The sequence below is a fragment of the Chionomys nivalis genome, chromosome 23 (genome assembly GCF_950005125.1).
Source record: "Chionomys nivalis chromosome 23, mChiNiv1.1, whole genome shotgun sequence".
NCBI classification, from domain to species: Eukaryota; Metazoa; Chordata; class Mammalia; order Rodentia; family Cricetidae; genus Chionomys; species Chionomys nivalis.
The window spans coordinates 39355733-39377952 of NC_080108.1; the positions used below are offsets into that span (position 1 = coordinate 39355733).

A 22220-nucleotide genomic window follows, 5' to 3' on the forward strand; every position below is an offset into this window, starting at 1 on the left:
CCAGAAAATATGGGCTGCTCGTATTGATGATTTCCACTATCATAGATCCCAAGCCTTAAAGTTTTAGCTCAGAGAGAAACTAGAAAATTCAAGTCTTGAAGAGGTAGCCAGTCAGTATTGTTACTTAAGAATTAGAGGGGAAATGTGCTCAGGGAAGCTTGGAACTCCCATATTTGAGAGTGGAAGCAGGACCACTCTGTTAAGTGACAGTCTCAGTCATGGTCAAAGTACCCACGCCAGCACAGGGTCCTCACTGGCCTATGCTCCACTTGCATGGACACTCGTCCATCTCTCCTGCCTTTAAGCCTACTGTGTGAGAAGTCAAGCAGCAATAGTGCAGCCTGGGGCGGGACACATACCACCGCTCGGTCCCCAACTCAGCATGCGAGTGACATTTCCAGAGCATCAGGTCTGAGTTGCACAGGGGAGGAGAGCCACGCTGCTCTCTTCTCCTTGGGGACTGTTTGTTGGTCTGGAAAGGAATGGGTCTGACAGCTGGGGATGGACAACTCCAGTGGGTGTCCCTTCTGAGATGACACCCAAGCTTACACAGCACCCTCTTTCCCCCTGCAGGTAGCCTCTTCACAGATTTGTCATTCACCTGGGTTCCTTCCTGACATCTTCCCTGGGCAGCTTCTTGCCACCAGGGGGAGGCATCCGTGTCCCCACAGGTCTCGGTGTCCCCTTCCAAAGTCTTAAAATCGTACAGCTTGAGTTATCAATGCATGCAGGTGACTGAGAAAGACGACGTGAATTCTGCACATCCGCCATGTCCTCACATCCCCAGACTGCTGTGGGTCTGAAGAACTACAGGTCTATTCCTGCTCCAAAGGAGAGCGGGAGAGGAAGAACAGGAAGAGCATAGCCAGAGACCAGGGCAGGGATCTAGACTGGCAGCCTCTCTCCTAGCTCACTTGCCTGGGGCACTGCATATGCTCACAGGAAGGGAAATGGGTCCTGGGGCACTGCATATGCTCATAGGAAGGGAAATGGGAAATGGGTCCTGGGGCACTGCATACGCTCACGGGAAGGGAAATGGGGTCCTGCCATGCTCCATTCTCCTCCCACTCTTGGCAGGCCCAGTTCTGAAGTGACGTGAGTCCAGGGTGTGATCTGTCTGTCACCTCACCTTGATTCTTTCTAGGTCCTGGTGGTAATGAACCAAATGTTAGATCCTGGGTCAGGCCCTGCCCATTTCAGCCTCCATGCCGTCATAGATAGCACGTGCCTCTGTAGTCCTCAACGCCTCAGAGATCTGACAAGTGCCACCACAATGTCTTAGTTCTGACTTCCTCAAAAGAAGTGTGCTGGGTTCCCCTAGAAGCTGAGGGCTGTGGTGACCATCACATATGAAAGACACACATTAAATAAATCCTTCCTCAACCACACAGCAGCCAGGGACAAATAGCCTGCAACTACATTCTATGGGCTACTTATGTGACATGGGACCTTGTTTGTTTCTCAGAAATAAGAGAGAGGAGTTCCACTTTGTCTCTTCCTCCTCACCAGGCCGTCTGTCTGCCTATGGCATTAATAATCCCCCCCCCATAACCCTTTCCCTCTGAAGTGCGGCCTGACTCAGCACCTCCCAGAGACCATGGGATTTGAGTGAATCTGCGCCCCACGGCCCACTCAAGGCTCAACCTGTACAGGTCAGCACCAGCAGCTCTCTTCCACCGCTGGCGCAAGGTTAACTCTCTTATGTTAGCTCTGAGCCTCCCCACCCTGAAGCCACCTCATTTGCTGCAATGCAAGCACGCCTCGAACTCCCAGACCCTTGTCCTGCAGTCAGAGCCAACCAGAATGGGGGGAGCTCTACCTGCCTGCTCTTTGTCTCCATTTGGTCAATTCCAGCTCTGGTCAGATGACATTGTAACTGGAGGAGGAGGTGAGGTATTTCATGGTAACTAAGAGCGAAACAAACACCATACACTATTAGGACAGTTTGCTTGGGGTCCACTTCCTGCTATGCCCATACTTTCCCATCTGTCTTGGGGGTAGTATGCAAATCATCTTACTGTAGAATCCTTACTATACAGTGTGCCTTCATGGCCTATTACGGGTCATCAAGAAAGGCCACCCAGAGAGCAATTTGAAATCAGCTAAGAATCTGTTCTTCACCATCTCCAGATAAAATCTACCACTGTCCACCTTGAGGCATCAGGAACGAGCCGAGTCCTCCGTGGAGTCCTTCAGTCTCTACTGTGTCACTGGGGCCTCGGTGAAGCAGCCACAGAGGTAGAGTCAGAAGTACAAGTACTTCAGGGGTGATTCTTTGGAAGATACAGAGCAGAGCAAGCGGGAGGGAGGCTTTGGCTCACAGTACAGGCTGGTGAATGGAGAGGAAGGAACCAGGTGAGATTGAGTAGGAAGAGCCTCAATCTCTTGGAGAGAGACACTGCTCAGTCAGGCTGGAGCTATTCAGGAAGAGAACATTAGCTAAAATGCTGCCGGGCTCCTTGGAAGGATGTCAGCTGACTCCAGTACCCAGGGCAGACACACTCTCAGCGGGGACCTTGCAGCTTCGCCCGCCTCTATCACATTGCTCTTGGTAACAGTCAGCTTCCTGAGAACTGTATCCATCCGTTTTTGCTATGTAACAAGCAAACCTAACAGAGGCTCAATAAAATAAGTATTTCTTAGAAAAAACAATTCTCCTGAAATTCATAAGGAAGTACTAAAGACCCAGAAAAGCCAAAACAATCCTGAGCAAAAGGGCAATCCCAGGGGAGTCATAATATCTGATTTTACATCGCACTGTAGAGCTATAGTAACAAAGCCAGCAGGCTATTGGCACACTGAGATGGAACTGGAGAGAGGGCCCGCAAAAAAGCCCACACAGCCATAGTACCTGATTCTCAACAAGGCACCACAAATATATGCAGAAGAAAAGACAGACTCTTCAACACACGATGTGGGGAAACTGGATATCCATATGAGAAGAACGGAGCGTCCCCATCTCTGTCTCTCACGTTGCACAAACACAACTCACACGAAGATGTTAATGTAAGATGTGGGGAATTGAAACGCCTAGCGGAAAGCAAGAGAATCGACACAGACGGTCTGGAAAGACTCCAGTGCCTTGTGAACACCAATAACTGGGAAGCTGAGTGTAGCGAGCTGAAAGCCTTCTGTGTAGCAAGGGACACAACACTGTGAAGACAGCCTGCAGAATGAGGGGAAATCTTTGCGCCAGTCATCTGACAGGGGATTAACATATAGACTATATGAAGAACCCAGAGTATAAGCAGGAGAACAAGCACTCCTTTCAGTGATGTGCACATAAATAGAATAACCAGTTCTCAAGTGCGGTGCACGGCAGGCGTGGGGCTCATGACTGCAATCGCAGCCCTCGGAGGCTGAAGCGGGAAGATTACTGTAGGATTAAGGCTAGCCTGGGCAGCAGGGTGAGGCTGCATCCCAAGACCCAAATAACATCAACAACAAAATCACAAATCACCAATATATAAGAAAAATGGGGCCAGTGCTAGGAGCCGGTGGATAATGGCACCTGCTGCCAAGGCTCACAACTTGAGTTTGGTCCTTATGACCCATCTGGTGGGAGGTGAATGCCAACTCCTTCAAGTGGTCTTCACATGCATGCCATGATATGTGCACAGCCATATGTATATATAAATAAGTGTAACGTAAGAATCTAATATATGGAAAAAGATTCAACATGGTCCTGTCAGGAAAATGCGGTCAAATAACCAAGATCACATCTTGCCCCATCTTGGGCACAATGGTTGTCACTAGCTAAAGTCATCGGAAAGGAAGAAACCTCAATTAAGAAAGTGCCTCTAGGGGGATTCTCAGTGTCTCTTGAGACCTGTTCTCCCTCAAGCCAGCTGGGTATCTCTCCCAGGTGTCAAATGCCAGCCATTCTGTTCTCTGTTGCTACATGGTCTTCACACACACACCCCCAGTACAGTGGTAGAAATGCTGAGCTTCCTGGCCACCGGTCTATGTGCAAACACACTGAGAAGCGACTCTGAGAGGCACAGTGCACTGCACCTTCACTCTTGCCCCTGGAGATGCCAAGTTCATCATCACATGCAGGGTGTCTCTTCTGGTTAGTGTGGACTTGACAAAAAAAGGCCAAATGGAAAGATCTGTTGGGTCAAATTATGTATCACCTGAATCGATGGAAAGTGACTATTTTGGTCTGAGATTCATGGATTCAGCCCAAGAAGCACATTGGTAGGATGGTACAAAAAGCAAGCAAAAATTAGTTCACCCTATTGTCTTCATCTTTAAGTTGTACTTCTTGGAACCAGATAATCTTCATGAAGAGCTAACTGGTATTTAATTGTTATTCAGTTAAAACAAGATATTCTCAGTGGGAAATTAGTCTCCCTTTGATACAGCAGTTCTGTTGGCAGCTTATGACCTGCAAGCTGAACTTGGTGACAATGAATGTACGGGACACAGTCCTGGACTCACCTCCAAGATCAGGACTGAAGAGATGGAACTGGCTACTTTTTGAGAAATGGGAGGAATACAGAGGTCAGACACCAGCACAAACTGAAACCAATTATCTGAATAAAGTCAACAGCTAGAAGTGTATCAAGTTGATACACACGTGGTCAAGGCTAGAGATGGTAATGACTATGGCTTGGAACTAACCCCAACAGGAGTCCTTGTTTTTGAAGGAGAGACCAAAATCAGCTTATTTTTTCTGGCCCAAGATAATCAGATTGGATTTTAAGAATAAATTAACTCCAGTGGTCACGGAAGATGAAGACCAGGACATGGAGCAAGAATAAGCCTTTGTCTTTAGATCATCCAAAAGCCTGAAAACCCTTACAGAAATGCATTGTGGAGGACTGTGCCTTCTTCTGCTTCTGAGGACCTGTTCAAAAGAGTTCCCAGCAATCAAGATTCATCTGACCAGGATCACGACTTAGATGTAGTGAGAAAACAGTGTCAGACCACAAAACTAACAAATCAAGAAGGGTCGACCTCCTTTGACAGAAGGCCAGCAAGCGGTACTGCCGACATTGCCGACAGAGGGCAGCAAGCACAAGAGAACCTGAAGATGTTGGTGTGCAGACTGCTTCAACCCACTATGATAATGACTCCCAGCGAGCTTGGGGTGCAAGGTCTTCTGACCTCGTGACTCCTTTCTCATCCTCTGATCCTCTGCCGGTGGCGGGAGAGCACCTCCACAGAATTCTGCTGCAGACTAACACAACAGGAAATGGCTCTCTGTTACCAGTGAGCACCGTCGGTGTGGTGGAAGCCAGGGGAACACAAAGGTTGTGCCACTACCCTGGACTGTGCAAGAAGCTACACTGACTTTGTACATGAGCACAGTGTGAGGAGTGCTGGAGACCATCAAGATGCTCATTTTTCTGGTCATGACTGAGATATGAGTTACGCCTTTTTAGGCTGTGGAACTCTGCCATCCAGGTTGGCCATGTATTTTGTGGCATTTATAGAGAATTGATTTCATTAGGAGTGCTGGAGAGAATTTAATTCATACTGAGTCACTGGTTACACAAAGCTGTGGCTGACTTCTGTGGAAGTGAAGAGAAGCTGCAAGCTGACATTGACGATGGCAGATGTTGTGTTAAAAGGGTGCACGTGCCACTATGGCCTTGGGAAGGGTTTCCCTATTCTTAGCATTTAGCACACCACCCAGAACATCTCACAGGAGGTTTGTGTCAACGATAAACTGTCAGTTGTCATCCTACCACGTGCCCTCTAAGTAAACAGAATTTCAAAGAACAAGACACAAAAAGCACACCTAAAGGGTGTTCGGTCATGGCGCATCGGCCCTCAGTGATGCTGTAGTAATACTGTTCTCATACACTGCTTTCTGGAGTGACCCATGTTATGATTTATGGTGTGAGAGGGACCCTGGCAGGTCCCATGGCAGATAAGCACCATGTGGGCAGGAGACAGATATGCCGTGCAGATAGAGTTTGAGTGTGGAGTTTATTGAGAGGAGAGTAAAAGGGAGGGAAGGGAGAGAGACTGAGAGAAGGGAGAAAGAGAGAAAGACAAAGACCTGATTGGCTCTTCAGAAGAGCAACGGTAAAGATCAGGAGTCGGCGGAGTTTGTCCCTAAAAAGGGACCTTTGTACCTGCGTACAGTCAACGCACTGCTTACCATGGGCAGCAGGGTGGTGCCCTGTGCCAGGTTCCCAAGACAGGGCTAAGGTGTGACTGGATACTAACAACCCATGTCTTAATTTCAGCTAAGTACCTGTGGTTTTATAAAAACTTACTACATTTTATTTTATTTTGATTTTAATATTATCATTGTTATTACAAATTTTCACCTCCTCCCTTCCTCCTATTTCTTCCCCCTCCCCTCACTCCCCTCCTCCTCCCTCTCCAGTCCAAAGAGCAGTCAGGGTTCCCTGCCCTGTAGGTAGTCCAAGGTCCTCCCCCCTCCATTCAGATCTAGCAAGGTGAGGATCCAAACAGACTAGGTTCCCACAAAGTCAGTACATGGAGTAGGATCAAAACCCAGTGCCATTGTCCATGGCTTCTCAGTCAGCCCTCATTGTCCACCATGTTCAGAGAGGCCGGTTTGATCACATGCTCCATCAGTCCCAGTCCAGCTGGCCTTGGTGAGTTCCCATTAGATAGGCCCCACCGTCTCAGTGGGTGGGAGCACCCCTCGCAGCCCTGACTTCCTTGCTCATGTTCTCCCTCCTTCGGCTCCTCATTTGGATCTTGGGAGCTCAGTCCAGTGCTCCAATGTGGGTCTCTGTCTCTATCTCCATCCATTGCCAGATGAATGTTCTATGGTGATATGCAAGATATTCATCAGTGTGGCTATAGGATTGGGCCAGTTCAGGCACCCTCTCCTCAGCTGCTCAAGAAACAAGCTGGGGACATCTCATTGGACACCTGGGAACCCCTCTAGACTCCAGTCTCTTGCCAACCCTCAAATGGCTCCCTTAATTAAGATATATACTTCCCTGCCCCCATATCCACTTTTGTTACCTTGTTGGGAGAGATAAGTCTGATTTCTCTGGGTAGTTAACAGGTAGTTAACTAAATGGTTACATTACTAGCAGACAGTTATACCAAATACAAAATGGGAAGTTTTTTTTAGATCATTGCTCTTTGTCATTGAAAATTCTTGACAGATCACCCAGTCTTGTAACGCTCTCATAATCTGGCCTATACAACTTTTAAAATTAAAAAAAAGAAAAGAAAAAGAAAATTCCTCTCTAAGATCAGGCAGTAGGCAAGCCTATAGGACGTTTTCTTAATAAGCGATTGATGGAAGAGCCCAGTCCATGGAGGGTGGGGCCATCCCTGGACTGGTGATCCTAGGTTCTATAAGAAAGCAGACGGAGCAAGGCAGTGAGCAGCACTCCTCCATGGCCTCCACATTCCTGCCCTGTGTGAGTTCCCGTCCTGACTTCCTTTGATGATGAACAGTGACATGGAAGTGCAAGCCAAATAAACCCTCTCCTCCCCGAGTTGCTTTGGTCGTGGTCTTCCCTCACAGCAGTAGAATTGCTTCCTAGGACACAGGCTTGCCACATCTGGAGAGCCAGCCTCATGATGATGCCCCAGGAAGGCTGCCTAGCACCCACTCTGACCCAGGAACAGAGTGGCTGGCTCTGAGGATTGTTTTCTCTGGAATCAGGGTACTTATTAAACACCATATGGATCTTGATAGAAAACAGAAGAAACAAAGAAACCAAAGTAGCATGCAGGCCCAGAGGAATTCACCCACACGGTTCCAAACAATCCAACCCAGGCCCAGAAAAGGTGCTGCAGCCGTTGGCGTGAAGACAGCCCAGAACTGCCACCTGCGGCTGGAGGAGTTCTTCAATCTTTTGGAGACCTTGACTCAGGTACAGCTGGATTTTTAATGTTGCCACAGAAAATTTAGCTTCTGATTCGCTGAAGAAAAGAATTACAAAACAAACCATCGAGGAGAATATTTGGAGTTTATTACAAAGAGATTTTACTGCACATTGAAACACAAGGACTGAAAAAAGGCACTTGAGAAAAAGTTTTAAAAAGCACCCCGAGGTCATGGGTTTCCCAGAGAACAACCTTCCCTCATCGGCTTTACAATGCTAATACACAGAATTTACTATTTCTCTTACTTGTTTGAGGCGGTGTCTCATTGTGTAGCCCTGGCTGGCCTCGAACCCACTATGTGTATCAAACTGGCCTCAAACTCACAAAGATCTAACTCCCAGTGCTAGATTAAAGGTATGCAATGCCATGTCTGGATTAGACACAGAAGGATTTTGGAAGTCACTGTCTCTAAAGGGTGGTCCCTGAAGTGCACCTGGCAGGGGAACAAGTCTAGGTTGGAGAAATACAGGCAGTTAGCACATCCCACTGTAAACAAAGCTCTTCTTACCTAGGAGGTTCCCGAAAAAACATGGGGGAGGAGGGAGACCTTCCCTGGGGTCCTGGACGCGCAGGGCTGGTGTATGCTATTTTAACACCCTTCACATAAATGTTCCTATTGTCGACCACAGTCACACAATTCATAAGTGTGAATTATGGCTAAAACTTTTTTAAGCTGGTGAGAGGCTCCAACCAGACTCCCCAGCAGGGGGCTCCATCCTGTCCCCATTCTCTCCCCTGATTTCCTATCCAGTAAGTATCATATAGCACCAGTAACAGTTCTAGTTTGGAGGACATTAGCTTCCTGTTCCCCTAAGCTTTGAGTCTTAGAAGGCTTATGTAACACAACAGAAGCAGAAATATCTTTAGCATACAAAGGAGCCAGCACTGATCATCGTCATTGAACAGAGACCTCTTCTCTATGAATTCATCATCTATTAGTGAAGAATAACTTAAGGCATTTTGTTCAGTAGGACACACTGTAAGGCCTCTCAGGATTTTAGCACCGTGTCCACAAACAGACCATTTCTCTGTAGTGCATGTGCATCTCATACATATAACAACAAAACACGTATTTCAAGGCAAACAGGCAGATACGGACTTCAAGTAGCAGGACTGTGCTTGTGAAGTCTTTTCCTTGGTCACAATATATTTCATATAAAAGAGAGAAACCATGGATCACTTGGCTTTGTAAACTTTTGAATAAATATATCAAGTTCATATACACAGCTTTACAAATTCCTAGTCAAAGACACTAAAAAACATTTTAAAAACTTGCTTACAAATACATCATTTTAAAAACATCAACATATGCAGTACACTGGTGGGGTTGTTGGGGGTCTCTCGTATCACTTGCATGTAAGGAGACCTTGGTGTTTCCTTCCTATCTATGCTCCACATTCCTGTTTTACTGTGTATGCGTGTGAGAGGGAAGGGCATGCCATGGGGAGGGTGTGGAGGTCAAAGGGCAACTATATAAAGTTGGCTCTCTCCTTCCGCCTTCACTTGTATTCTGGGAACGGAACTCAGGTGCCCAGGCTAAGCCATCTTTCTGGACCTGATATTCCTTCTGTTTGCCTCGATTACAGACAGACAGACCAACAGACAGACAGATGATAGACAAATAGATAGGTATAAATAGCTGTTTTTGTCTTTTGTCATACTGCCCTAGCTAAGATTCCAAGAAGTATATTGAATAAGAGCAGAGAAAGTGGACATCCTTGTCTCCTACCTGAGTTTAGTGAAAATACAGTAATTTTCTTCTCTGACCTCCACACCCATGGGCAAGCTCACACACATGCAATAAATAAATAATTAATAAATGTTAAAAAACACCCACTTCCTTTCTTATGTCTTCTCTAGTTTTGATATGATGCTAATGCTGACTTTCTAAAAGAGTTTGGTAGTCTTTTCTTTCCTATGTTCAGAAGGCTGGTGTTAGTGCTTTATTGAACCTTTGGTATCTTTGACCGGTGATGTCAGGGCTTGAACACAGCTTTTTTTTTTTTTTTTTTTTTTTTTTTTTTTTTGCGAAGAGCCTTTAAGACTTGGTCTCTCTGCATGTTCAATGTATTGGAATAAACGGAGAGCCCCGAGAATAGGATTTTATAGTAATAAAGGTGGGGGTGAGGGGTTTCTGAGGTTCAGGACACTTGATTGGCCCATCATTTGTCTAGGGATGTCCTGGTGAATGTGTGCTGGCAGGTGATCCTATCTACAGCAGTTGGAACGTTAGGCATTTGCTTTGGATGGTCTGTTCTTGGATGGTGCTCACGTAATCTCAGCTTGTGGTTCTTCCTGCAACCGGGTATTGCTTCAGGATGAACTACTGAGACTCAGGCCTCTACTAAATTTATCGATGGCCGAGTCCTACTCTGGCAGGTGATAATGGCTGGAAGTAAAGAACTTCCTTTGGGTGACCTGCCCACACTTAGCTTATCATGGCTGGCTCCTACGTTTCCCCCTTCACAAGCACCAAAGACAGGACCCAATCTTGGGTCCTGCTTGCCCTTGGTTTTAAGGAGGTATGGAACTACTTAAATTAATAAATCCATTAATTGACAACTCTGGACCTAGTGTATCAACAGGCACTATAGGTAGTTATTTCGTCCCTCATGCCAGGAAGGTCCCCCTTGTCTCAGCCTTTCAACCTACTTTGGGCAGGAGGCATGGGGCGATGTGTTCCTTTTCACAACTACTTCAAGCTGACATTGGGGTGTTGTTATCCGGGCCCAAGTAGTTGAAAGGCTAGCCACAGGGGGGAGCGTTTAGGCAATGGGGAACTCATCAGACTTCGTAGAAGGAGCAGGGAGTGTTCACATCAGCTGAACTGGTCCACATCAGCTTTCAGCAAGCCCAGGGCTCACAGTCATTCAGAGCAGGTTGTGGTCAGCAACTGATGCCTAGATTTGTCTGCCAGCTAAGTGGAAGCCTATTGAGATAAATTTAAACTAGGAACAGAAGTTAAAATTCATTTACTTAAAGAAAAACCCATATTGTAGAAAAAGATCAGATAACAGGTATCTGTAAACAGAAGGAATAGTCTCATACCTTTGAGTCCTAGCAAAAACTTCAGATTTGTTAGAAGCATGCATATTTTTCTGCTGTCCAGAGAACCAGGTATGGTTTGGACAGAGATGGACACTACTTTGTTTGAAGACATTGTTGCTCTTACTGTCATTATCATTATCATTCCATAATCTCACTTCTCCTAACAGATGCGTTTAAATTATTTATCTCATCTGGGGTTAACTCTGGAAGACCATATATACCAAGTCATTCATCCGATACTTTAAAAATGTTCTAATTTAGCGGAATACCTATTTTTAAAGAATGTCTTGGACTCCCTGAGCTTCCGGATGGCTCCTTTCTCATCTCTGACCTTAATAAGGAGGGGCTTGGCTTTCTGCCAGTAGCCTGAGTAAGGATTTGATACAAAAGGACTCTTTGGAGTCATTAACATACTTTTCTCCATTTCCATCTGATTAATCTCTGCCTTAATCTTAATTCCTTCCAACTGTAGATTTGGGGTTTGGCTTGAGCTTGTTTTTTCCAAGGCCCTATGGCGTATCATCAAGATATTTATCTTAGTGGGCACTTAGAGCTAGAAATGTCCCTTGCAGATTGCTTTCACTGGAAGTTTTGCCATACTGTGTTTTCATGATTAAGAATCTCACATAGAAAACAATCCTAAAAATTGATCTTTAAAAATTACAGCTTAAATTTTCTTAGCTGACAGCATGTCAAACGGCTGGACCCCATGTCGAGGAGCTGTCCACTTGTGAAGGACACTGAAGGACGAAGTAAAGACAGAAGAAATGGATGCAAGATTCAGGCCAAGTCACGGGCTTTGTGGTGGGCTTTAGGGTTCCTGCTCAGTGGTAGCAGCACCTGCATAGCAGCTAGAGAAAGGCAAGAACAAAAGACAGCAGTCAGCGTCACAAGAAACCCTTCCATAAAACCTTATGAGCAGGTTTCCCATTGGCTCAGCCCTAGCCAGGAAGGTAAGCCCCAGAAAACAGTTGGCCTGTGTTGCATCAGCAGCCTTTCTTTTCTTCGTCTTTTAAAAACAGACTTATTTCTGTGTTGTTTCTATGTGTTTGTGTGTGGCCTGCATGAGTTTCTGTTCACTGTATGGGTACTGATCCTGTGGAGATGAGCAGATGTTTCCAAGGAGTTAGGAGTCACCATGTAGGTGCTGGGAAATGAAAACCCAGGCCCTACACAAGAGCATTAAGTGCGCTTACCTGCTGAGCGTCTCTGCAGCCCAGCAGTCCTTTATCTTCTCTGACTATCCCAGTTCTCCCAATGCAATGCAATGAGAAGCATCAGCCATGCAGATGGTGCCTCGGCAGGCCCATAAGTGATGCTGACCCACTTGACAACCTAGACCCTTCTAACCAACACGTCTGCACTGGGTCCTGATCCTCTAAAGCAACTGCACTATTCTCTTTGTTTGGATCAGAAATTTAATTTAGAAATATCTAATGGGGACTTAGAAATTCTTGGTCCCCCACTGAAAACTTGTAGTCAGTTAGCCCACGAAGGTGTTAACAAAATATGAGCACCAAGGTCACTGACTCCCTCTGCTGATGACTTTGTGTGTGGCAGAACACTATAGTCCATAGTTCAAAGGCCTGGTCTCAACAACAGGGTCAGAGGCGACTCCCAGTGCAAGCCGTATCCCATGGACAGGCAGAGGCTCCACAGTCCTCCTCCGGAGTCACAGAGAAGAGACCAGACGGGAAAACATTTTCCTAAAGCAACATCAGAAAACACAGAATACCCCAGTACCCATCCCCAGAGCTTCTGACACTGTCTGGTGACTGTTATCACAAATCCCCAAAGCCAAGTTGTAGACACGGGCCTGTGCTTTGTCTCAAGATACTTACCAACTGCAGAACCAAAAAACTAGCACTGAACCCAACAGAACACTGGGAAAAACAATAGTAACATATATCTCCACAGATCCTGGAGAGAGAGAGAGGGAGGATGTTAGGATTGTCACTACTGTCAACTTGATAGGACCGAGAATCATGTAGCAGACAACCCTCTGTGCACATCTGTGCAGGATTGTCTACGTTAGGTTAACCGAGGAAGGAGGACACACTTAACTGTGCCTGACATTGCTCAGTAAGTTGGGGTCCTTGACCGAGCAAGGAGAAGGCAAACTGAGCGCTCAGCGCCCTCTGTGTCCTGACTTCACACTGCGGCCAGCAGCCTCAAGTACCTGCTGCCATCATTTCCCTGCCTTGACAGACTTACCCTTGAATGGGAAGCCAAGAAGAAGCCCTTTCTTCATTGAGCTGCCTTTGTTGGGGCATTTTCTGACAGGAACAGGAATAGTTACAAATACAAACACACACAAAAAAAAACCTTACTGGGCCCAAGACTACACAGGACTGGTGCTGAAATCTGTGTGGCTGGTGCCACTTCTCATCGGAGATCCACCACCAGGCTCTGTGCCACCATTCCTAGCACGCACATCTGATATCAGCGTATTTAGCACAGCAAAGTAGGGTCTGGTGGCTAGCTTGGTGGTACACACCTGGAAGCCCAGCCTTAGGGAGTTCGGGAGTTCAAGGCAATTGGGCTACAAACCGAAACCTTGTTTCAAACATAAATAAAGGAAGGGGGTGGAGATGTGGAGATGTCGCCCCACTGTGGAGTGTCTGACCCGCAAGCACCAAGCCCTGGGCTCAAGGCCCGGCACAGCATTAAGCTGGGTGTAGTGACACAGACCTATAATTCTAGCCTTCTGGAAGTAGAAGTTGGAAGATCAATGGTTCAAGATCATCCTAGACTTCATAGCAAATTCAAGGCCAGCCTGAGCAGAGGGTCTGAGACGACTCAGTGAGTTAAGGTAATTGAGTTGCATCATTGCTTCCCCTTAAGGAGGGAACTGACTTCAAAGTTGTTCTCTGATGCCCACACGTGCACCATGTTGAATGCCCCCACATACATACATACATACAAACTTTATAGGAAAGGAGAAAGAAGGCATGGAGGGAGGGAAGAAAGAGAAAGAGAGAGAAGGGGAAATGAAGAAGAGAAAGGTGTATGGGAGAGACAAAATAAGGTCTAATTAATATCACACACTATATGACACACACAACTTTATGGGTCCTAGACTCCGTCATATACCATTGCATCCACCTGGACAAAAATGCATATTAGAAACACACAGCAGATTTAAGTTACATTCATACATGCTTCTAGTCCTTGCTCTAGGCACAGTGCCATCTCCCACAGCTCACCTGGCACAGCCACATCTGTTTCTCTGTCTCTGTGTCTCTCTGTCTCTCTGTCACACACACACACACATGGCCCTATTTGATCCTTACCTTCTGTATTCCTTTCAGTTAGGAAGAGATGTTTGATCAGCAGAGTCATCTCCACAAAACACTAGAGCCACAGTCAGGGCAGCCCAGATACGAGCTCAAATCCCTCACCCTACCAGGATAGCTGCAGTGGGTGTGCTAGCCTAAGACTCTGGTACCAGGATCGCTGCAGTGGGTGTGCTAGCCTAAGACTCTGGTACCAGGATAACTGCAGTGGGTGTGCTAGCCTAAGACTCTGGTACCAGGATAACTGCAGTGGGTGTGCTAGCCTAAGACTCTGGTACTTTCGTAGGAAGCCTTAACCATGATCACGCCCTTCCAAGGACTCCTCATCTTGATACACACCTCACAGACTACTGATTGAGGGGACCTATAAAGGGACTAGAAAGCAGGCTAGTGCAGCTGCTCCCTGGTCCCTGAGTCTCTTATCCTCAGAGGATGATGCTGGCCCTGGTCTCCAAGGAGCTGGCAAGCTGCCCACTCCCTGTCACAGGAACATCCAGATTCTTAGGCCGTTCTATGCTGACAAACAGCCCTGATGGCACTATACTCCCCGCCTCCCATCTACTTCTGGGCCATCAGCACAGGACCTAAATCTGGACTGCTGACTCTGAGGTCTGAGCTGAACTAGAGGCTTGTTCTCCTTTAGCCCCAAATTTCCTCTCCTTCCCCAGCAAAGATCCTAGACTTCTCAAAATCCCAAGTATCCAGTCACGTGTCCTCAAGTGTGTGTGTGGGAGCAGGAGGATGCTTACCTTTCTCGGGCAGTGTGAGATTGAGCTTTATGGGGACAAGCAAGGATCTGTGTGATACCACACAGCAGTAGATAATCCCACGGTCTTCCAGAGCCGGCTTCAGGGCCAAGGAGCTGGTAACACTGAAGGTGCCATCCTCATTCTTCACCGTGGGACCAGTGACAATGCTGTCAGTAATCACTCGGAAGTGGGGATCCTTCAGGGTGCATCTCTCCCACTTTATGTCAAAGGCTTCTGGGTAGAATCCATCCAGCTCGCATATAATACGCTGCCCTTCACCATTTTGCTTTGCTTCCACAAACAATGCCATGGCTGGATAAGCTGCCATAGAAAAGAGCCACAATTTGGCAAGAGCCAACCGCCTGTTTCTTTCCTCACAGCACACTGAATGGCTTCTATCCCAGCAATGAGCTTAGGGACCCCACAGTTTATCACACCAGACTGGGAGCTCTCTGGAGGTTGACAGGGAAGACCTTATTGGTAAGTTTGACCCCTGGCAGGTGCTCAGGGTGGTGAGTGAACACATTAATCTCTTCTGGGTATGCTGGTGGCAGTGCCAGCAGGGTGCTGGCATGTGTGCTGTGGCCCCCATCTACAACAGCAATTTTGTCAAGCAGCTTATGAAGCTCTTGTCAGACATTTTTCAGATTATGAAAAAGCATTGGAGCATAGCTGCAGTGGACACTACTGATTCTTAGAATGCTTGCCTTGGAAATGCCCTGTGCAGTTTAAAGAGATACTGCAGAAAGATGCAGTCATTTGGATCTATTCAGAGGGGCACGAACACCTTCCAGGAAGTGTCCTTAAGGACAGCCCTGTGACACCGACAACAGGACAGACAGACAGACAGCCTGGTGAGCAGGCACAAGCTGCACTACCAGCAGAGGGAGATGGAGGCGGGAGGCTCAGAAGGCAGGGCCATCTGCAGCTACACCGCAAATCCTGGCCAGCCTAGGCTACCTGAAACCACTTTCCAAAACACCAAATAAGAAAATAATGTCAGGTCGTAAACTATGGAGGACAAAACAGTAAGTTAGGATACTAAAAGTCCAACAGTTCTGTGTAGAAGTTGGCAAAGCAAAATGATAAGGAAGACTTTGAGAACCTATTTTGTGAAATACACAGGCAATAAAGGTCTTGTATCCAAAATAGACAAAGTACTCAGCTACCCAGCAAGTTCAGAGCCAACCTCCTGGGATGCACGAAACCGTCTTCAAACAAACAAACAAACGAACGAACGACTATGCCAGCGAGTCTAACACCCAAATGCACAACACCCTGACATCAGGTAATGGTAATGGCGCTGATGTAAGTAACTACAGATGAACGGGGTGAGGCTGAAGGCAGAAGCCGTCACAGACACGCACTGTGGTAAGGTTGGCTTGAACAGCAGAAAAACACCTGCCACTGCTCATGCCACCATCCAGCATCTTAATGAGACTGTGTCCAAAGATATTTAATGTTTGTCCCAGTCTCTCAAGTTGGAAGGAGCAAAGCGGAATCAGCTGAGATCCGAGGAGCCCAGCCTGGCACGAGCTCCTGTCCCAGCGGCCTTCCAGAGGCACAGAGTCAGTGAACATGGACAGGTGAAGTACGTTTCTGAGGCAGGCAGCAGAGAGCAGGCTGCTCACCAGCGCTTCCCTACAGCCCTTAGGCTGGTTATCTCTACCTCTGAGGACAGGAAAGGGCGCTGAAGTTCAGAGAGACTGCTCAGTTGCTAAAGCTTGTCAAAGTGTTTTGGTTTTGTTTAGTTTGAGCAGGAGTAGGGGCTGGAGCCAGAGCCTGGACTTTACAATCAAGCCGCATACAACTCCACACTAAATGTGTAAGCCCAGATGGCCTTAAATTCAAGATGCTCCTGCCTCATCCTCTTTAGTATTTGCCTCTTGACATGGGTTGCAACAGACAGAACTGAAAACCATGCCCCTCCCAGCCTGTCACTCATGTTCTAACCCTGTGCTCTGGTTGGCCACCCACACATCCACCACTGGCCTCAGCACCATTGGAACCACAGGGAACTTTTATTGAGGACTCACCCACGACATCTAGCCTGGTTGTTCCCTCTGCCTGGTCAGGGGTGACCACCAGCTTACACCGGTATTCTCCTGCCTCACTCAGCTCGATCCTAGGCAGATGAAGGGAGGCATCTCCCCGTTCTAGCCTCAACAATGAAACACTGGCTCCAGGTCGGAATGCCTTGAGGTGATTTCCATAAAACTCATATATGGGGACCTCAGCTTCATGCCATTCATTCTTCAAAGACCAGATGATTCCCACAGTCGTGATGTTCAGGTGGGGTGAGCCGGGAATTTTACAGACTATAGTGACATTATCATGTAGGAATACCATCTGTGGCCTCTCTGCAGTCTTCACTTCCAGCCCACCTACGGAAATAAAAGAACTCGGTTACAGGAGGCTCTTGGTACTCAGCCACTGGAATGTGATGAATAGTCCCTGTTACAGCCTTGAATAGCTCAGAACAGCTCTTACCTAAGGGCCCTTGTTAAGATCTCCAGCCCTGTCCTTTCTTTATAAGCTTGTTTTGGCTGTTAGGGGGTCCATGCACATTTAAGAACCAGATAATTAATTTTTTAACTAAAAATGACATTTACCGTGTGTGTGTGTTAGTGGTGTATGTGTGTTAGTGGTGTGTCTGTGTGTTAGTGGTGTGTACGTGTGTGTGTATGTGTATTAGTGTGTGTGTGTGTCTGTGTGTTAGTGGTGTGTATGTGTGTGTGTATGTGTGTTAGTGTGTGTGTGTGTCTGTGTGTTAGTGGTGTGTATGTGTGTTAGTGGTGTGTATGTGTGTGTATGTGTGTTAGTGTGTGTGTCTGTGTGTTAGTGGTGTGTATGTGTGTTAGTGGTGTGTATGTGTGTGTATGTGTGTTAGTGTGTGTGTGTCTGTGTGTTAGTGGTGTGTATGTGTGTGTTAGTGTGTGTGTCTGTGTGTTAGTGGTGTGTATGTGTGTTAGTGGTGTGTATGTGTGTGTGTATGTGTGTTAGTGTGTGTGTGTCTGTGTGTTAGTGGTGTGTATGTGTGTGTGTATATGTGTTAGTGTGTGTGTGTTAGTGGTGTGTATGTGTGTTAGTGGTATGTATGTGTGTGTGTATGTGTGTTAGTGTGTGTGTGTCTGTGTGTTAGTGGTGTGTCTGTGTGTTAGTGGTGTGTATGTGTGTGTGTATGTGTGTTAGTGTGTGTGTCTGTGTGTTAGTGGTGTGTATGTGTGTTAGTGGTGTGTATATGTGTGTGTATGTGTGTTAGTGTGTGTGTGTCTGTGTGTTAGTGGTGTGTATGTGTGTGTGTATGTGTGTTAGTGTGTGTGTCTGTGTGTTAGTGGTGTGTATGTGTGTTAGTGGTGTGTATGTGTGTGTATGTGTGTTAGTGTGTGTGTGTGTCTGTGTGTTAGTGGTGTGCATGAGTGTGGAGCTCCTACATAGAGGTCAGAGAACACTTGTGGAAGTAAGTTCTCTCCTTCAACCATGTGGGCTCCAGGGTTAGGCTCAGTTCATCAGGCTTAATCTGCCAGATCATCTCAGCAGCCCCAACTGATCAATTTCCACAAAGAAGTCTGACAGGAGTCACAGCAAGGCTGTAGATCCATTTGCATGTATAATAAAAGTGTTATATTTTCAGTTAACATGTTTGGTGATGTGCTAAGTATGGAATTCTTCATCCTTCCCAAATTTATATGTCAAGGCTGCCCCCACTGGGACAGCATTTAGAAGTAAGGACTTTGGAAGATGATTATGGCATGAGGTTGCAGCCCTCTGAGTGGGATTAAAGCCATCGACAGGTGTGTAAGCTGCAAGAAAGACCTTTCTACTATGATGACAAAATAGGAAGTTGTCCTGGAGCTGAACTAGCCAGCCCCTTATCTTAGATGCTCGAGCTACAGAACTAAGACCCTTACATCGTCACCATGAGATGAAACTGTTCCTCCTCACCTCTACAAAACCTCTGGTAAAGATGCCTGGGTGAGACAAAGGCAGTTTTTCTCCAACCTTGCCCATGTTCCCACATCATAGTCAGCATATCTGCACTATGACAAGAACACTCACATATATATACATATACACACACATATATATACACACACATATATATGCACTATGACAAGAGTACTCACACATATATACATATACATACACACACATATATGCACTATGACAAGAGCACTCACATATATATATATATATATATATACACACACACACACACACATATATATACACACACATATCTGCACTATGACAAGAGGCAGGGTAAGAGATGGCAGGCCACAAGCCCTAGGAGCCCACCAGGAATGGCAGGAGCAACAGTGGCTTCCCTGTTTCCCTGTTCCTTCCCATTCCATCCACATCCTACCTGCCATGGGCATGTACCACAGAAGCGACAACAGCAACGTCAGCAAGTCAGTCTGGCGCTCTGCTACCCATGATGAGCCCACAGTGCTGAACTGAACTGGCTTGCTCTGCCCTCCACAACTCTTGGGTGGTCTTAGGCTGCTGCCATGCGGGGAAGAGCTACTATGGCGGAGAGCAGTATGGCATGGGCCCTTGTGGTTCATGTGCGCACTCTCTGGACCCCTCTGTGAAGTCATCTTGACATGCATTTTCACCAGCTGAGCAGTGAAGCAGAGGCGGTCCCCCCAGAGTATGGTGGGCCACACACGAAAGCACCTGGGTCCTGGCAGTCTGTAACAGAAAACAAGTTCAGAACAAGTGGACGAGTTTCTTAAGCAGAAAGACAAGAGGCACTTAAAGAGACGCGTGTCCAGGCTCAGCCAAGTGCCTCAGCTGTGTGTGTGGAGGGGGCTTTGAAGGTGTTTAATCAGCAATTAACTTCAGGTCTTTAGGAAAAGATGGGATGTCGCACTCCATGCCTTCTCTACAAAAATGCCATCCTGGAAGAGGACTGAGCTCAGTTGGCAGTGTTTGCTTAAAGGGCAGATAGAGGCACTAGAAGAGGTGACACATGCTTCTAAAGTTAGCACCAGGGAACCAAGGTAGCAAGAGCGGGAGTTGCAACTCCCAAGTTAGCCTGAGATACAAGCAACCCTGCCTGGAAAAAGTTTCCAAAGGAAACAAACTCCGAGCACCAGGAGTTTGAGCACCCGTCATACATCTGGTACACACAGACCCGGAAAGACAAGGCATTCTAAGATATTCCTCAGTAAAACAATATTCCCCACCGTCCAGATACGAGCCTCAGCCAGATGCCCAACTTGAGAGGAAGCACCAAATTCATTTTCAGTTATTGTACCTTTCCTTTCCCCTTTCCCCTTTCCTTCTGGCTTCAAGCCCCTTCTCCCAAAACTCAACCTTTGGAAAACCCTTTCCAGTCTGTCTGCCCTCTCTCTCTTTCCCTTAGATCGTCCCAGCCCCCCTCTCTTCTCTGTCCCTTCTCCCTCCGTCGTTGTGTCCCACCCCCTTGCTCCTCTCTAATCGCCGGCGTCTTCTGAGGCTGATGACAAACACAAGAGCTGCTGGACCCAACTTGGAAGAACAGATCTGCCTTCCCCTCGACCTGCTCCTGCTCCTGCTCCACCACTAGCCACGAGGAATTCCCATCAAGGCACTGGGCAGGTTTTCTTCATCTATGGAGTCTCGAAGTTAGAGAGAGAGAGAGAGAGAGAGAGAGAGAGAGAGAGAGAGAGAGAGAGAGAGAGAGAGAGAGAGAGAGAGAGAGAGAGAGAGAGAGAGACTGACTTTTCTGTCTCACCACTCACCAAATCTGTCTGCTCGGTCCACAGATCCTCTAGAAATTACAAGATGCAAGCCCACCCTCAGGGCACCGCTGAGCGGGCCAGCAAGACACGATGGCTATGAGGTGGAGTCGGGTGGAGAGCGGTGCCTGCGCTACGGAGCTTGAAGGAAGCTTGCTGAGGGCTCAGCTGACTATCGCCTGCAGGAAGTGGGCGGGACGTTTCGGGGTGCGGCGAGGCGTGATAGGTGAGGCGGGAGGGAGAAAGAGCCCTATAGGCCAGAGCTCTAAACTAGAGCTTAGCTGTGACAGCATCAGCTAGGACATAGTCCCCTCCTTCCTCGGCAGGTTAAGGCAGATTAAGGAAGGCTCTTCTGTGTCTCTCCCAGCTTGGGAGACCTGCTGGACTCCTGGCTGCATCCTCCAGTCTCTGCCCCCTTTCCTTGTCCTCGCTGTCACTCCCCTTTCTCCATGCTTTCCTTCACGACATCTGTATTTGAAAGAGTGACCTCCTCCACCCAGATGGACCTCTAAAATCCTTTCTAGAATCACAACTGCAAAGACCCTTTAAGACAGTTTGCACACCTGTGTGCTCCCATCCAGACCACAAATAGTTTGTCTCCCTTGTGAAGCTGACCCATCTCAGCTCCCGGTCTTCCCAGAACACACTGTGTTCCGGGTCCTGTCCCTACTGACCTGGGGCCGTGGATGCCACTGGAGCGTTTGGGAGTTTAGGAGACTAGTTCTTGGCAGTGCCCTTACTGACACAGGGGAAAAGCAAACTCTTAGCCCTCCCTTCTCTGAATTATGGCCATGTTCCTACCAGGTGGGCTTGCTGCCTCCCCAGCTTCTCAGGTGGTGCAGCCCGCCCCCTGCTGAGTAGACAACAACGATAACTAAGAACGATGAATCGATGAATCGCCTACTCCTCCAGGTGGCTTTGCTTCAGGCAAAAACCAACCAGAACTGACAAGAAGGTGAATTGTTCCCCTGGCAATAGATAGCAATGGGTCTCAGTCCTGGGACACGGACACAGGCATCCGTGTTCTCTGCTAACTTCGAGCATCAGACAAGTGTGACTGGAAAACCAGTGCTTCTGCACGCCCAGGAAGGCCCCGTGTAGGGGCTGGATGGTCGTCGTTAGGAATTCTGGAGATAGACTCTCACCGTACTATCCTCTCAGGCCCTTCTGCTTTATATTTTGTTTACGGTTAGAAAACTGTATTCTTTCAAAAAATCGTCCAGTTTGTCTTTTTCCTTCCAGAGAGTAATGCATAAAACTTAATGGTAGCGCACTTACCTAGTGTGGGCAAGAGTTTGGATTCCGTTCCCCACAGTGCTGAAAAATAAAAAGATGGTCCGAGGAGATGCCGAGCGTAAAGCCGGAGGACCAGAGTTCAGATCCCAGCTCCCACATCCCAGCTAGAGGTGGCGGCAGCTCTCAGGAGCAAGCTAGCTTGCTAGAGTAGCTGACCGGATGAGTTCTAGGATCAGCGAGTGACCCTGCCTTGGTCAACAGTGTAAAGAATCACTGACCAACATAGCAACCTCTGCTTCCACAATGCACACACATGCATATGTGCA

General features: G+C 47.3%; 1 protein-coding gene and 1 pseudogene across 1 annotated transcript; one reads left to right on the forward strand and one right to left on the reverse strand.

Annotated features, from left to right (window-relative positions):
• Positions 1-4127: 4127 nt before the first annotated feature.
• On the forward strand, positions 4128-5368 carry LOC130865123 (band 4.1-like protein 5; annotated as a pseudogene).
• A 2342-nt stretch (positions 5369-7710) lies between these two features.
• Positions 7711-20810, reverse strand: Ncr3lg1 (natural killer cell cytotoxicity receptor 3 ligand 1). The gene is made up of 6 exons (XM_057756409.1): positions 20662-20810; positions 19299-19627; positions 16969-17316; positions 14933-15253; positions 12729-12807; positions 7711-11738 (listed from the first exon to the last, which is right to left on the reverse strand). Exons 2-6 carry the CDS (start codon positions 19543-19545, stop codon positions 11699-11701), a joined length of 1035 nt encoding a protein of 344 aa, XP_057612392.1. The 5' UTR covers positions 19546-19627; positions 20662-20810; the 3' UTR covers positions 7711-11698.
• Positions 20811-22220: the final 1410 nt, after the last annotated feature.

Coding starts and splice junctions, on each gene's coding strand:
- Ncr3lg1 (XM_057756409.1), bottom strand. CDS start 19,545: ATGCATGTCAAGATGACTTCACAGAGGGGTCCAGAGAGTGCGCACATG. Junction 17,317..19,298: donor GTGGTACATGCCCATGGCAG/GTAGGATGTGGA, acceptor TTATTTCCGTAG/GTGGGCTGGAAGTGAAGACT. Junction 11,739..12,728: donor GTTTTTTGGTTCTGCAGTTG/GTAAGTATCTTG, acceptor GCCTTTCTCTAG/CTGCTATGCAGGTGCTGCTA.